At 34.3% G+C, this 15653-nt stretch overlaps 1 protein-coding gene across 1 annotated transcript; it reads right to left on the bottom strand.

Moving 5' to 3' along the window:
• Positions 1–1176: 1176 nt before the first annotated feature.
• On the bottom strand, positions 1177–7034 carry LOC144848194 (interferon-induced very large GTPase 1-like). The gene is made up of 2 exons (XM_078704906.1): positions 2366–7034; positions 1177–1906 (listed from the first exon to the last, which is right to left on the bottom strand). The coding sequence occupies exon 1, from the start codon at positions 7032–7034 to the stop codon at positions 2367–2369; it is 4668 nt and encodes a 1555-aa protein (XP_078561032.1). The 3' UTR covers positions 1177–1906; position 2366.
• Between the last annotated feature and the right edge of the window lie 8619 nt (positions 7035–15653).

Here is a 15653-nt window from a genome sequence, read left to right as displayed (position 1 = left end):
GAATTAGAGATGGACTTTAACCCTATCCAGAGTTACACCCTTATCGATTTTATAATCGCAAGCGATAAGATTGTTTTTCTTTTTAAAGGAAATCTTAAAACTTTACCTTTCTCAGGCTTCATTGACATTTTCCAAACGGTGATATGATAATTAAGTATTTTTAGCTCCATGGTTTGAGCTAAGCGATTATACATTATTATTAGTATAGTGTCCTTTTTAGTCGCGTGGACGCGACTCTATAGTTCACTATGTCGGTCGGTCGGTCTGTCAGTCTGTCTGTCGGTCTGTCTGTCTGTCGGTCCGGTATCACTATGCATTGTAGCACGCGACTTAATGGCTGTTGGCCTTGTTTATGTTAGTCCACCAGTGGGCGTTTCATTTTTGTTTGAAGTTTACGAGCTCAAATAATGATAATACGTATGAAATGTCTTATGTGCCAAAATATTTATATTAGGTCAATTTTTAAAAATGGATGATTTTGAGGAGCATCGAACCGCAAGCGCCAGATAATTAGTTTTAGGCCTATGCATATCGATCAATTACTGATTGGAATGGCAAATCCGGTAAACACAAGGTATTTCATGCAAATATTATATAGTGACCACTATGATGTCATAATTAATCTCATGAAATATTAATGATTTCTGCCTTAGCCTCATAATAATAATAAATAATGCGGCCGGTAAATCGAACGATTTGTTTTTACCCTGGAGATTATGGTTTTTTGTGTAAATCAAGGTCATAGGTTAAGTTCAAATCTAAAAGTTGCTCAAATTGCTCCGATCGAGCTGAAACTTAGAGAAACCAACCAAGGTCATGCGATGTCAAAGGCCAAGGTAACATTTCAGAATTGCTCCGATCGAGCTCTTGTTGATCAATAGTATAATTCATGTAGTGTTTAGACATAGAGTCAAATGTCACACAATTCATATGACTGGGTTTATGTTCTATTGAACATATTATTTCTAGTTGCTTTCTCTCTAACCATTCTCTTTGGGCTCGGTCGGCAATCAATAAGTGTAAACACTACATAAAGTTAGGCTGGCCCGGGCCGTATGACCAGGACCACCCCTCGAGGTGTGTCCAGGAGAGCTGAGGAGCGGCTTAATTAAGCAGTGAACCGTGACCAATATTTTGAGAAAATTAAGTAAATGAATCCTCAAGGCCGTCGTTTTTATTTTCTATTCTTTATCATTTCATCATCTAAGGCTCGCCCAACACAAGATCTTCATCTTTTAAAGCATCTGCCTTCAAACTCTGACCTTATATATTTTATTGCATTATATTTGATTATCTTTAACTTTAAAATAATTGTTTAAAACTTAAAAAACTTGAACATGAACTCCGTCTATAACCTTAATATAATATATAAATGCTTTCTATTCTATTGCCATCTTACGATTTACTAAACTTAGAAGTGCTAATAAAATGGCTCTCTAAACACAAACTACAATCAACTACTGCCAGGTCAATTACCACACTATTTGCGATTGCATTTCTAATATAATGGGCATGCATAATAAGATAATTAAAATACATAATGTTAATGATCTTATGTATTCATTTGAATCTATCGTGGCCGATTCACCATTTGATGAGTAACTAATTGATGCAACAATAGATGTCAGCACATTTTTTTCATCAACTCTTTCCTGATAACAAGTTACATTGGTATAATTTCTTTAGTATATTAATCATAATCAACCTTAGACACACATTCTGAATGTCAAATACGCCTACAATGTATCTGTATTATTTACATATTTCATTTTTTATATCAACGAACCCACCACACCCCCTGCGAAATGTCTAAATTATGAATGTTCATGTCACTAACTAATAAACAAATTGTTTTTTTGTAGCACTGGTAGCTTATGAATAATGCCGTCCAGTCGTTGAAACGAAGCTGTTAAAGAAAAAAACATTTAGTAAATTCAAACAAATATTTAATACTGTAAAATTATATTATATGTTAGAAGCAATCTTTTCTTGATGAATACTACGAATTGCAATTATTTCCTGTAGTACTTTTTTAGAATATAGGCCTATTTAGGGTTTACAAATACGCCTAATCTAAGCGGAAAATGGCCAAATAAAGCTCTGTCTACATTATCAAACTAGTTTGAAAAAAAAGTGTGATGTGCCCAAATTTGGTAGTAATATGACGTCATCATGTCCATATTTGCCCACATCATTTTGTCACATAAAGTTTGATAGTGTAGACAGAGCGATACAAAAATATGTCATTATGTGACAGAAATAAAAAAAAATAAATATGTTTTTAGACAGCTATGAACCATATTTTCCGATTTTACCGATTAAAAGAGATCATATTTGATACATTTTCATGATTACAAAATATTACCTTATGTTCTTAAGTTGTACAAGTCAATCAGATCCTGCTTTGCTGCTTCCCATGTGATTTGTTTCCAACTATCTGGAATTTTAGCTTTCCTGCACCCATAAAATTCTGCCAACTCTTGGTTGTACTTTGCCATGAACCATTTCCAGTACAGCTGTGTGTCTGTATCAACTATTGGTGGAATCCTCCATGATTCGTAAACAGTACGATATTCATGATATTTATGCCACTTATCATCAACGTCGTTGTTTTTAAATTGTAGACTGGTGTCGGCAACTGCTGTTGTGCATAATTCTATGACAAGTACCTTTTCATATTTCCACTTCCAGTTCCACCAGTTCCAGTTCTGGCCTGAAATCCCTTGAGGTCGATGACACTCGGTTCGATGTTTTTTACATCCGGCAATGTTATCACACGGTGCATTGCAAAACGGACATACCTCTTCACAACCAACAAGATCTTTCGCAAAAAATGTAACAACTTCTGCTATTTCGCATTTCACAACTTTCTCCAAATCAGTGTTACATCTCGTCAATGTATCTTCCGCTTTCTTTAGCTCGACTGAGAGCTCACGAAGAAAATCATTAATTTCAATGTCATCATTGTCAAATACAATGTGTACCTGGCTAGTCATTACTGGTGTCATCATTGTCATTTCAACGCTTGAAATAATATTTTGCCACAACTTGTTAACTTCGCAAGTTTGCCCAACGTTCCTGCAAACGTTGGTTGTTGTTTCTAAAACTTCTTTGTATTTTCTACGCACACATCTGTTGTAGATGTTTCGTAACACCGTCTCGCCATTGTCTGTGTTTACTTGCAGTGCGCTAAAGATGTATTCCTGTAACCAGCAAAACATTCCGTATGCCGGGGTAAGCAAGTATATTTTAGCTAACTCAAATGAATCCTTTTCGGCGAGATTAATTAGCATTTTTGCATGAAAGCTTTTCTTACTGACAAACGTATGCTTGTGGTCAAACGAGGTCCTGAAATATCCAACAACGCTTTCTAAAAACTCTAGGTGAATTGCTTTGTCAATGACATCCTTTAATGCCAAGGATATCTTAAAAGCTGTCGTCAGTGCCTTTCCAACTTTGGTGCACTCGTTTTGGAATACTTGCCATAGGTTCTCCCTCTGAGAAAGCATAATGATTCTAGGATCATTTAGCTCCTTAAACGCTTTCTGAAGATCTTTTAATTCTGGTAATACTTTCCATAGAATACAAAATGTATACTTAGCTATTCCTTCACATGTAAATGAAATACTATTAGAATGTGGTGCCGTTGTCAGTAGTTTACGTACTTCATCAACGATTTCCTTTATTAAAGATTCATTGCAACTACTTCCCATATCCCTGTGATATTGAATATTAGAGATCGCCATGTCTTGGAACTTCAACAGTGAATAGCGGGCTTTCTCAATAACTGATTGTTGCGAAGAAAATCTTTCCGTTTTTATATCATCAGCTGTGATATCAACATCAACTTTTTGTTTGTCTTTTATATTCCTCAGATAGTCGTGAATTACATGTTGTTCTGCAACAAATGTATTAAGAAGTATATCTTCTAGTTTTTCCTCGATATTCAGAAGTTCAGTCATTTCCGGAATATCTTTAATCCACACTTCCCAACTTCTGTTGAACTGAGTTTCTAATTCCGACTCACTTTTACCAGCTTCTCGTAATTCGTTTGCGAGTTCATGTGCCTTTTTCTGAATTTCTTGCAAGTACTTTCCTTTGCCTTTGTTAATTTTTGATTTCCAAAGTATGGTCCGTTTTACAAGACCGTAATCCTCTCGAAGTATACTCATCATTTCCTTATGCAGTGTAGTAATTCTGGTTGTTGTTTGTGTTTCCCATTGTTCCACATTTGGATGCATCTTAAAGTAATTTTCCTTCCAATTTAAAAATATCGTGTAACTTTGTCTTACTTTGCATTTGTAGTCGTCGTGTATTTTCTCACCTTCTTCTTCTATTCTTTCTGCCGGAATAGCTTTACATGCATTGATACAGGCATGACGGTTACTCGTACAAGCTTGTCTGAAATCTCGCGACGCCTGAATATACTCGGTTTCTAAAGCATTGTGAGCTTGCATCTCTACAGCATGGATAAAAGAAAAAGGAAATTGTTCATAAAGAACAGCTTTCCACACACCAGTTAGTTTAAGGCTTAATTCATCAATACCGCTCGACTGTCTTTTCTTCATAAGGGTAAACACAAGTTCTCGGAGATCAAGAACATTTCTAACGTACTCCGGATTTGGAGTTGTCATTGGAGGCATTCCAGTCCATAGGTTGGAAATGTTAGCTACATGCTGAACATCTATAACGTCTGAAAACGATTTAACAGGTTTTCCTTGTAGATTCGCAGCAATTTTTGTAGCTCTGTCTAGTAGCTCTTTCAGTCTTATATCTTGTGTTATTGTCTTATTTGAAACCAATAAATCACTTTTGTATTGATGAACAAATATGCAGCTAGGCTTTAAATTGGGTAATTTCATTTTCATCAGTGCGTACACAACAATCTGTAGGATTTCCTGAATGCCAGCTTGGTTACCTGCCATAGAGTTAATGATTGTACAATCTGCTAACCCGATTATGAATGTCGCCAATTCTTTATCACGAGTATTGCGTTCAATGAGTGCGAATTCTGGAGCACATAATCCTTCGGTGTCAACTACCAAGATGTAATCACTTTTATATTCAACCCTAAGTTCTTCATCAAGTGGAACTAACTGTGCAAATGCCCCTTTGGTACATCTCCCAGCATCAACTGGAAACTTGAGGCCGAACATCGTGTTGAACATGGTTGATTTTCCACTTCCTTGTACACCAACTATTGATAAAACAAACACTTTTTTATTTCCAATCTTTGCCTTGAGAAAATTAAAAACTGCCTTTAACCACGTTGTAGGAACATACGTTGCGTCACCATCCATAATCTCAAGTGGCTGTCCATCAATTAACATTTCAGCTGCTATTTCTGGGAAATTCTGAATGTCACTTTCCATCCTTGACAATGCTGATGCCATCTCGTAGATTTGAGCGATTTCTCTACATAAATTCTCCAAGCCTACACTTGCATTGAATATTTGTTTTTGGAATTGTTTAAGATTTTCCGATCCCTCTTTCTTCTCATACGCAAGTTTGTATTGTGTACGTAGAGGCTGTAAGCTGCTTGTACTGTGTCTGTTTAACATGGTACATGTCCAGTTGTAAAAGTATGACCTCCCGAGAGACGTAAAAGCAATGGATTCTAAAAACTGCTTGACCATAACCATTTCAGATTGATCTTTCCATAACGTAGCCTGTTTTTCTCTTAAAGTCATTATTTCTGATGTGACCTTCTCTATATAGAGTTCTGTTCGCATATCTCCTTTACATTTCATGTTGAAAAGTTCTCGCGTTTTAACTGCAATTTCACATGATATAGCCTGTAATGGTAGATGTTTTTCCTTGCTGTTTTCTTCTTTCAGACATTCCAACAAATCCTTTGCCTTCAGCTTACATTCAAAATTATCCCCCTTATCTCTGTCATCGATTCGAATATTGGTATGGATCGCAATTGCTTCAAAATCTTCCACACTTTTATGAGTGGTTTTACCAGGAAAATTAGCCGACACACACTGTTTAAGAACCCCTTTAAGTGACACGTCAGCCAAATTAGTGATGATGTGTATCATTTTCCCGCCCTCTTCTTGCGCATAATAGACATGTTGAAGGGTTTTCGACCATTCATCCTGTGGCTCTCCATCAAATACAAGAATAAGATGACTTTGATGATTATTCCAAGACAAAATGACATCCATCTCTTCCTTGTTAGACATGTCACTTTGACAGAAGATAATAGCTGTTGATGATGCCTTTGTCATAAAGGTTCTTTGTAGTGAATAATTCACTGCATTGCCACGCAGGTTCATGACCCCAAATGCACCTGAAAAGCTGTCTCTATCACTGCCTACTGGAAGATACCACATAAGTTCTACTATACCATTGGAAACAACTTTTCGTACACTTCCACCTGTACATTTAGAGTGAAAAAAATGGTCATGTTTGGAGTTAATTGTTTCATTGAGTATTTTGGACTTTGACAACTTAGGTCTTCCTATACGGAGAGCAGACACGATTGGTAACGGATGCACCGCCATTGATTGCTCAACAGGTTGCCCCAAGGCAGTTTTCCATTGTTTTCGTATTGTACTCGTTGCCCAAGAAAGCATCTCAACGCCAGGCGTTTGTGGAGTGGCGTCTATAACTGGTAATAACAATGGAATCCCTAACTGACAATTTGACAGTTTTTCAACTAATATCTGCCTTAGAAAATCGTCACAGCATATAAATAGGGACGTCAATACATCTAGAGGATTTACCAGGCCATCACTGTCAGTAGGCTTTCTTCCCTGCAAATAATTTGACAGTAAAGTTTCAGGTCCTCTACTCTCTGATACGGATGTCTGCGTATTTATTGCAAATGACATTCCTTCATAGTTGCCTGCAATAATATTTTGTAGCATAAACCAGGGTTGGTTACATGTCTTGTTTAGATCTTTCCGTGCAATAACTTCCCCAGGAACTGTTAGTGCCATTTCCCTTGTAATTTTCTTTGGATAATACACATGTAGTTCCAATAATTTTAAAATACTAAGACATTGTTCAAAGTGTGGAACCGCCATTTTCCAACTATCAATTCCTTTTTCTGGTGGAAAAAAGACACAATTTTGTTATATATATACCGTAGGTCAGCATATAAAACAAATAATACAGAACACTTAATGATTCTGCCAGAAGAGACTTTTATCGTTTAACCGCCATTTTCCAACTATTAATTCCTTTTTCTGGTGGAAAAAAGACACGATTTTGTTATATATATATACCGTAAGTCAGCATATGAAACAAATAAGACAGAACAGTTCATGATTCCTGCCAGAAGAGACTTTTATCGTTTTATTGTATGTGTGTATTTTGAAAATTGGATTCAATGTTCTGGAGCAGACATTCTCGAATTTATCTATTTCCTTTTTTAGAAATTAGGCTAGTTAATAGTACCGCAAATCTAAATAAATAATCACCAACAGGTTAACACGTTAGATAACAACATTCTAATTGAATGAAACACTTTCAAGCAATTTGAAGCAGGTAGCTGATCATGGATCAAATAGCGCAAGGATATATCAGCGGTATCATCAAAAGTTTATCCAACGCGTTAGACTATGCTAAAGCACTGCTGCTAATCAAACAACACTCTTTAATCACCATGTCTCTTACCGCGGCCCTCTATAGAAAGTTGCGAATCAACTTTTAACAAGTATAGGCCTACGGTCGTACTCGTACGTATGAGCGAACCATGGAGGTATACCTCTATTAACTAAAACGCCAATATGGGCCTAGGTATACATACCACCGCCGGAATTAATACCACGCAGGGCAGGGTGGATCTGTCTGGGTGGAAATTAATGATAACAATAAGATCCTATTACTCTGTAAACTGTTTACCAAACTAGGCGTATAAACCATTTCCGAAACTTTCATCATCACATCATTCGTGTTCACTATAATCAAGCGCACACATGCATGTGTGTCTCCCAGCTCCACACATCGTCAAAACGTAACATAGCGCATGCGCATCATCTTAGTTGTTCAATCTTTGAAATTTCCAAAAATGCATATTCAAATATTTTCGAGTGAGTAGCCAATCGCATGCGTCTGAAACTATTAAACCGAATAATCGTATGCACCAGGAATTCTTGGTGTCAAACCACATGAATTGTACGTGTTTGCCCAGTCCATGGAAGTACTAATTTTATACCTCCATGCCCAGACCATGGACCTATAAATTATAGGTCCATGCCCAGACGGTGTTTCGAGCTCAAATAGTATACGTATGAAACGCCATATGTGCCAAAATATTTATCTTTTTACTAATTATTAAGTCAAAACTCCATCTGGAGTCTAGACTAATATATGCTCGCTCTATTGACACGTATGCGTCGAGAGAAAAAAACAACAAGATGCTATGTAAGTAAAAAATATTATATCATAATACGATAGAGCTATTTCACTTCACAATTTAGCCAACGTATTCGGGGGAAACTATTGAAAAACAGTAAAATAACCCAAAACAATAATAATAAATCATATATTAAGAATTACACTTATTAAATAAATTACACATTTCAACACATTAAAATAATTATTATATCATACTAAAATTTATCAATAAAGTAGAGTAACTTTTAAGGAAGTTAAATATATATAGCTTACAAATACTGGGTTTTTTAGTCAGCGGTTACACAAATGACTGGGGTTGATCTTGTCAAGAACTACTAGCTAGGCCCCAGCTGGTATAGTTCTAATAAACTCGCTTAATGTTTCTTTCAAAAACAGTAATCAATTAAACATGATTAAAAACTCTTAACTGAAATCACTCTTTAACATTTAGAAAAAATGAGAATGTATGTAATAGAATTTCATCACTACTAAAATCTGATTATCGCGATGCGGTCTCGGTCTAGCTATAATACTTTTCAGGGTGAAAATGGTGATTTGCATAACAATGAATTCAACAAAAGGAAAATCAAAGATCAAAAGAACCGACACTGGCTTCTAATCTATGGTATGTGTTTGGTTAAAACGACCAAGACACTCCCGATCTTTCGCACGTCTGTCCCGATTCGAAGGTTTTCTGGCGTATATACATTTCTTTCCTACAGCACGACATCTTTAGTTCAGAATTATTGTTGACAAGACTGAATGTTATTTTGATTAAATACTGTTACCTTCTATGAAAAGTCTCGTTGTGTGTGTATTATTTAAAACGACATTATTGAAACCTCAGAAAAACGTTTAGTTGATCTATGCTTGGATAGATAGGTCTTAAAACTTTCCACAGTAGACTAGATTGGATTATTATCCACAAACTCACATCCCACCAAAAAATTGTAATAAAAGTAGATAAAATAGCGTTTACAAACTTACTTTTTGTCAGGTAGTTATTACATTCCGTTGTACTGTAGTTCTAGAACATCTGCAGCCTAACTGCGGTACACCGGTAGTGCTCTTGAAATGTATATGAGGAAACCAACTCTTTGAGGAAACGATTAGCAGAAGCGTCACGTGCTGTATAACAGTAATCAGGGCACTGTATCGCGAATGTTTTTTTTTTACCTTTTCTTGAATTTTTTTTATATCAAATACGATGCAACGATATATTTTCACAACTATACCTTTACTGCATTTTTATATGTTTTACTGTTATAACTTACTGCAGGATACTTTCAAGCGGATTTATAACAACATTGTCTTGATCTTCAGTTGATATTTTTAAACCCGGGCCAACAAAATAGGCCTACAATATAATATAAAGGAAAATGACAATACAAACATTGTATAAATTACCTATTATGAGTGAGATGAAAAGAAAATTCTATTCAATAATGTTTGAAATCACTATATGACTTGTGATTGGCGCAAAGGAACTGCTACTGTAACACAAACAGTGTATTCGTGTATTCCATGCGCAAGAAAGGTTTTTAAATGCCAAATTGTGTTTAGCCCAGTTTCTTTTCGTTTTTTCAATGCTAACCATGTAATACAATAACATTCAATTCAACAAAAATACATGATGGGCAACGGCTGTTACTCAAATGAGCAGTCGCTCTCCTCGCATTAAATATATACATATTTAATCGTAAGCAATAGTTTCATTAAAATATGTCTATTTACAAATGTTAAAGAACAAAGGTTAAAACAATTGAAAGAAAACGTAAAAATAGAACAAGCAGGTTGGTCTAAGCATGGTCGGAGAGAAGGCAGAAAGGATAACATTTATTAACTCCATGATCGAATGCCAAGTAGGCTATGTAGGCCTAACCAACTGACACGATACACTCTTCGTTGTCAACTTCCGTCATGTTTGAAATATATTTTGTATTGCTAACTCGTGTGTAAACTGAACAATATAAAACGGACAATCGAAAACAGGAAAAGAACTATTTAGTGAAAATGGAGTTTGTTTGAATTACTCTAGTAGCTAGATCAACTTTCGTATGCACTTTGAGGTCCAGAGAATTTGACTTCAGAAATTGGTTTAGGATGGTCAAACAATCATTTTTGGCTTGGTTACACATTTTGAAAATGTGGCGAAAGGTCAAAAGGTCAGGATGAAAGGTTATATTACCAAACACCAACAGGTCCCTAAATCTCGACAACCAGCAAGGTAATTTTGGTCTCAAATTGATCAGAAGGTATACATTTATATTCAGTCTAATGGGACATTTTAGTCAAAAATGACCGGAAGGGTACGAGTGAGCCAAAATTTTGGGTACAAGTAAACCAAAATTTGGGTACGAGTTGGCATGGGTACGATTTTCATTGACGATTTTCTTGCGCAAATTGAATCAATATTCAAATTGCGCATGGTATTTTCAGTATTTGATAAAACCAAAGCTCATTAAAATCCGTATACATTTATAAAAAATGCAGGTAAAAGAATATAATGTTTGCGCAAATATTTCTTGCGCAAATTCAAATGCGCAACGAAATCATTGCGCTATTTTAAATCACGCATAACATTTACATTCGCTTAAAGATTATACCATATTCATATACCTACTTCATCTACATTATTTTCCTGGTAATTAATTTAGTTAAAGAAAATGATTTGCGTAAGGAAATCCTCACAATTTAAAATTACATAAATTGTTCAAATCGCGCATAACAAAATACATTTTAAGTAAATAATATAAAAAAGTCTTCTTATTTTAACGGAAATTGAATTTTTTTGAATTTCCTTTAAAGGCCAGGTGCGGGCAAAACATTTCTATTGATCATACATTCCAATACTTATCGATCTATAGTTCCCCCTATGTTTCATAGTTTTTGGGATTTTATTTATGTTACACGAGCTTATATTGTTTGAAGGTTTGCATGGCGAAATCAAATGTTGATATAACCTTGGTTTGCGCACCTATCAGAAACAATGCTCTTCTATAGCAAGTTTCCATTCACTATTGTTCATGAGAAACAATGCTCTGCTATAACTAGTTTCAATCCTTCCCACTGTGTGAACTTGCCATTGTTTCTGGCCTTCACACTAGTCCCACCCTTTCCACTTATATTCCAAGTTTCTTGGACTTTCTGCATTCTCACTCCTGAGGACGATCAAAGCATATTGATCGAAACGTCGAGAAACCCAACAGTTCTTTTCAGAACTAATACACGTACTGGTGTACCGCAAACTTTATTACTCGAGCTTGTTGAAAATAAGCACTTTCTTATCAGTGGGGGGGGGGGGGGGGGGGGATAGTTCAAATTACACAATAAAATCTCTATTTTTTGTGCACAAATTTTGTAAATAGAGAGGCATTTTAAAAAGCCATGAACAATAAACGGTGTGGTAAAAAATGTTATCAGATGACTAAATATAGGTAATATAACTTGAATTTTACATTTCTGGTATTTTTATTCAACTTCAGATTTTTATTAGGTTATCCATCATGGGGTGTATAATGTATACCTCCAATCTAAGGATTAAGTTAAACAAAGGAGAGTGAGATTCATAATAGTCTAATCATAAGCGTTTTTTTCCGATCACGGAGTTAAAATGATGACAACACGTGTATTTCCATGAGTATTAAGCCCAGATGACCAGTTGCTAACATCATATCCAATATATTAATGCCGTCTTTAGGATGTCTTTACTACAAAAAATGCCTATAGGCTAGGCCTAATATAGTTTTATAACTTCAGTAGGCCTATTTTAAATAAAATAATGTTCTGGGTAACATTAAACTGTTGACTACATTAATATGTTATCGATGTTCTGTTTGTTACCACTTTCTCGTTAAAACGTTCACTTTATTGATAACTAAATTTTGGTTTTTCCAGAATGATGCAATGGTTGAAATTTAGAAACAATATGAATATTGTATCACGTGGTTAATGTCTTGCAATCACAAATTATTATTGTTTTTAATATAACACTCGCAAATAAATCAATTTAATTGGGTATTTGTTACAAATCTGACTCTCAAAATGTTGTTTGAAAAAAATACATATTTATTTCAAAGTTAAGAATGATGCCTCACATTTTTAGAAATGTATTTTTATTCCATCATTTAGTAGCCCTATAGGCCTAAAGGTTAAATTAACATAATTATTATAACATATTTTGGCAAATTGAGTGTTTCAACTTGTTTATCTTTTTTTTACGTTTTAGGGCCTACTATTCGATAAAAGGTCCTTCATTGATTCCAATCCAATTCCAATCAATTTCGACAAGGACTACTTGAATTTATAACGTGAAAATGTTTCATCATTTGAACTCGTCACTTTGGGCGAGTTAGGTTATTCGTATAAACATTACGTCATATTGTTACAGTAATTGAACTATCCCTCACTGATAGGAAATTGCTTATCAAAAAATAAAGAATGTGTTTCCTGCATCCAGCCATGTGTTGATAATTGTAAAACAACTATTTGTAGGTCTATTGATCTTCATGCTACGATTAATTTTTTTTCATGGGAAGATTATTCGCTGCTTACCGAACACAAGATTATCAATACCTCGAGACGGTAATGTTAACTCTAATATTTTAAAAACGTTAAGGCAATCGATCAAGTTTAGCATATACAGAGTGCAACTATTGATTATGAAATAAAAATATGTTGAAACATTCATTTGGTTTCAATTAACATTTTGTTTTTCTTTAATGAACAATACTTAACTGAAAAAGTTCACGAAACGTCGTAAGTTTCAAAAAAAAAAAATTAACTAAAAAGTTGCCCAATTTTTATATCAAATAAAATTTGCAGCAATGCTATCCTTCATATAAAGAGTATGTTGTTTGTACTAAGCCTGTATACTCGCATTTACTTACATTATTCATTATGAGGGGTTGGGGTTGGGGTTGCACGCATGATCGTCATTCAAGTTTTATTACTGCACGCATTCAAGTTCAAGTTCAAGTTCAGATTTATTCACATAATGCAAACATATACAAAAATATAATAGATACAAATGGTTGGAAATTAAGTAAATAATAGTTGCATTATGCCTGGAGAATACTATTTAAACCCCAAGGGGCTTTAAGCCTGGATCCACCAGAAAGAATAAAAAAGTTAAAAATAATAATAACGCATCAATACACATTTGTATCAAAGTTACAGGAATACTGGAAAGATTTTAAACTACTACCGTACGTGTTGTGGTAGCGTGCAGGAGAGAGTTGGATACCGCTGGGGTGGGTATCTTCTCTAGTTCATTTAATAAAATATGGGTTTGTTAGTGAGTACAAATTCATATTTCCATACAAGACGTACCCAAGTGATTGTAACTGCATACCTGAATTAATGTTATGGTCTTTGTGTGTATGTCTCAAGTTTTTCAAATAATTGTTCTCAGTAAGATAAATTAAAGTACTGTATATTATTTTTGTCATTATCTGGTGAAGTATCAATCAATTCTCCTGAGATTTTACTATTGCCTCGTTTATCTAGTTACTTCTCTATTGATGACAAAGTATTGGTTTTTCCAAAATAATGTAATGTTTAAATTTGAAAACCATGATTGCAAAGTCCGTATCACGTGGTTAATGTTATCCAATCAATTCTCCTGAGATTTTACTATTGCCTCGTTTATCTAGTTCTTCTCTATTGATGACAAAGTATTGGTTTTTCCAAAATAATGTAATGTTTAAATTTGAAAACCATGATTGCACAATCCGTATCACGTGGGTAATGTTATCCAATTGAAAATTATTATCTTTTAATATTTAACAAAACCAACAAAAAAAATAATTTATTTGTTCATTAGTTACGAACCAGATGCTGATAGTGTGTCTTAACATTTTTTTTAAATAACTATTTCAAAGGTAAGTGTTGTGTCTCCAGGTTTTGAATTGTTTGCATGATACTATGTATAACATCGGCATTTAACACATATTTTGGTAAGATTATTTTGGTTAATGTTTTTTTTAATGTATTCACCACAGACAAATTTAAAATATGTTCCCATTCCTCCACCACGTATAGGCCTACGTACACTGGAAATCGAAAAACCTGTGGTATATGCTCACAAGATGTTTGATGACATGTAGTCATATATTTGTTAAATGAAAATTGCTTTTGGTGAATAATTTTATGTTTGTGATTATGGATTAAGAATATACCTTATAGATATTAAACATTCGTTTGATTATATTTCAGATTACGACAGTAACTTTGCAAGATGTCCAACACTTCACGGAATCACGGCAAGTCATTTGCTGGGCAAGTAAAAAGCCACATCAAATCTCAAAACCCAAAGGCCAAAGTGCACTCGGAAGTTTCGCTACCTAGAGGCAGAGCAGATTTTGTTGTTAGAGGATCAAGAGGAAATCAAGTTTGGGAATCGAAGTCATCCCAGAAAATTACCAAAGCCCATGTAGACCAAACAGCTAGGAACGCTTCTGGACAGAGAAGCGCACATCTCGCAGTGGGAAAAGATGCTAGAGTATCGGACACCGTCAGGAGTCATGCTGCCGCCAAAAAAAGTGAATATTCACCACATGAATTATAACTAAGAATATCATGGAATATAGCCTATCCGCTAACTGATATAAATTAACTTAATATAAAAACAATATTATATTAGTATAAACAAATATTGTACATTCACATACAAAAAAAAGATGATCTTGAAGACCTATTTTTCAAGTAAAACGAAAACTGCTGTAGAACGATTTATAGAAAATGCTAACGCGAACGGATATATATTTTTATTAAATAATCTACAGTATAGTTTATAAAAACGTATTCATGTACGCTAAAAAATGTTTTTGTCATAATCTTTTTTTTAAAAATATTTTGTAAAATGTACATACATTCAACTTTGTTCACATACAGTATATAATATACATACAGTACAATATGTGAAAAGGAGCCAAAAAAGAGCTTTCGCTCATCGAAGTTTGACTCCTGTCACAAAAATAAATTAGTCAAAAAGCATGTTATCTAAATAAGAATAATATGTTAATAATTCAATAAGAAAGAAACAACTACTATATAAAATAAATAAAGTAATCAAGGGCTAACACTTAATGTTCTTGTAATAGTAAACATTTAACTTCATTTTATAAATTTGAATATTTAAGAGGTACATTTTATAGTTAAAGATGTATTGTCCCCCTGAAAAAATAATTCTGAAAATTTTTGTTGTTGAATATTCCATTTTAATGTAACATAATTATTATCCACTTTGACCAAAATTTGGATTGAAAAAAAATGTAATTATCTGAAAAAAATGTAATTTAAAG

The sequence above is a fragment of the Antedon bifida genome, chromosome 7, assembly GCF_963402885.1.
Source record: "Antedon bifida chromosome 7, ecAntBifi1.1, whole genome shotgun sequence".
Lineage (NCBI taxonomy): Eukaryota > Metazoa > Echinodermata > Crinoidea > Comatulida > Antedonidae > Antedon > Antedon bifida.
This window is presented reverse-complemented; position numbering and strand designations above follow the sequence as displayed.

Excerpts from the sequence above, each read along its gene's own strand:
- LOC144848194 (XM_078704906.1), bottom strand. The coding sequence starts at position 7,034 with ATGGCGGTTCCACACTTTGAACAATGTCTTAGTATTTTAAAATTATTG.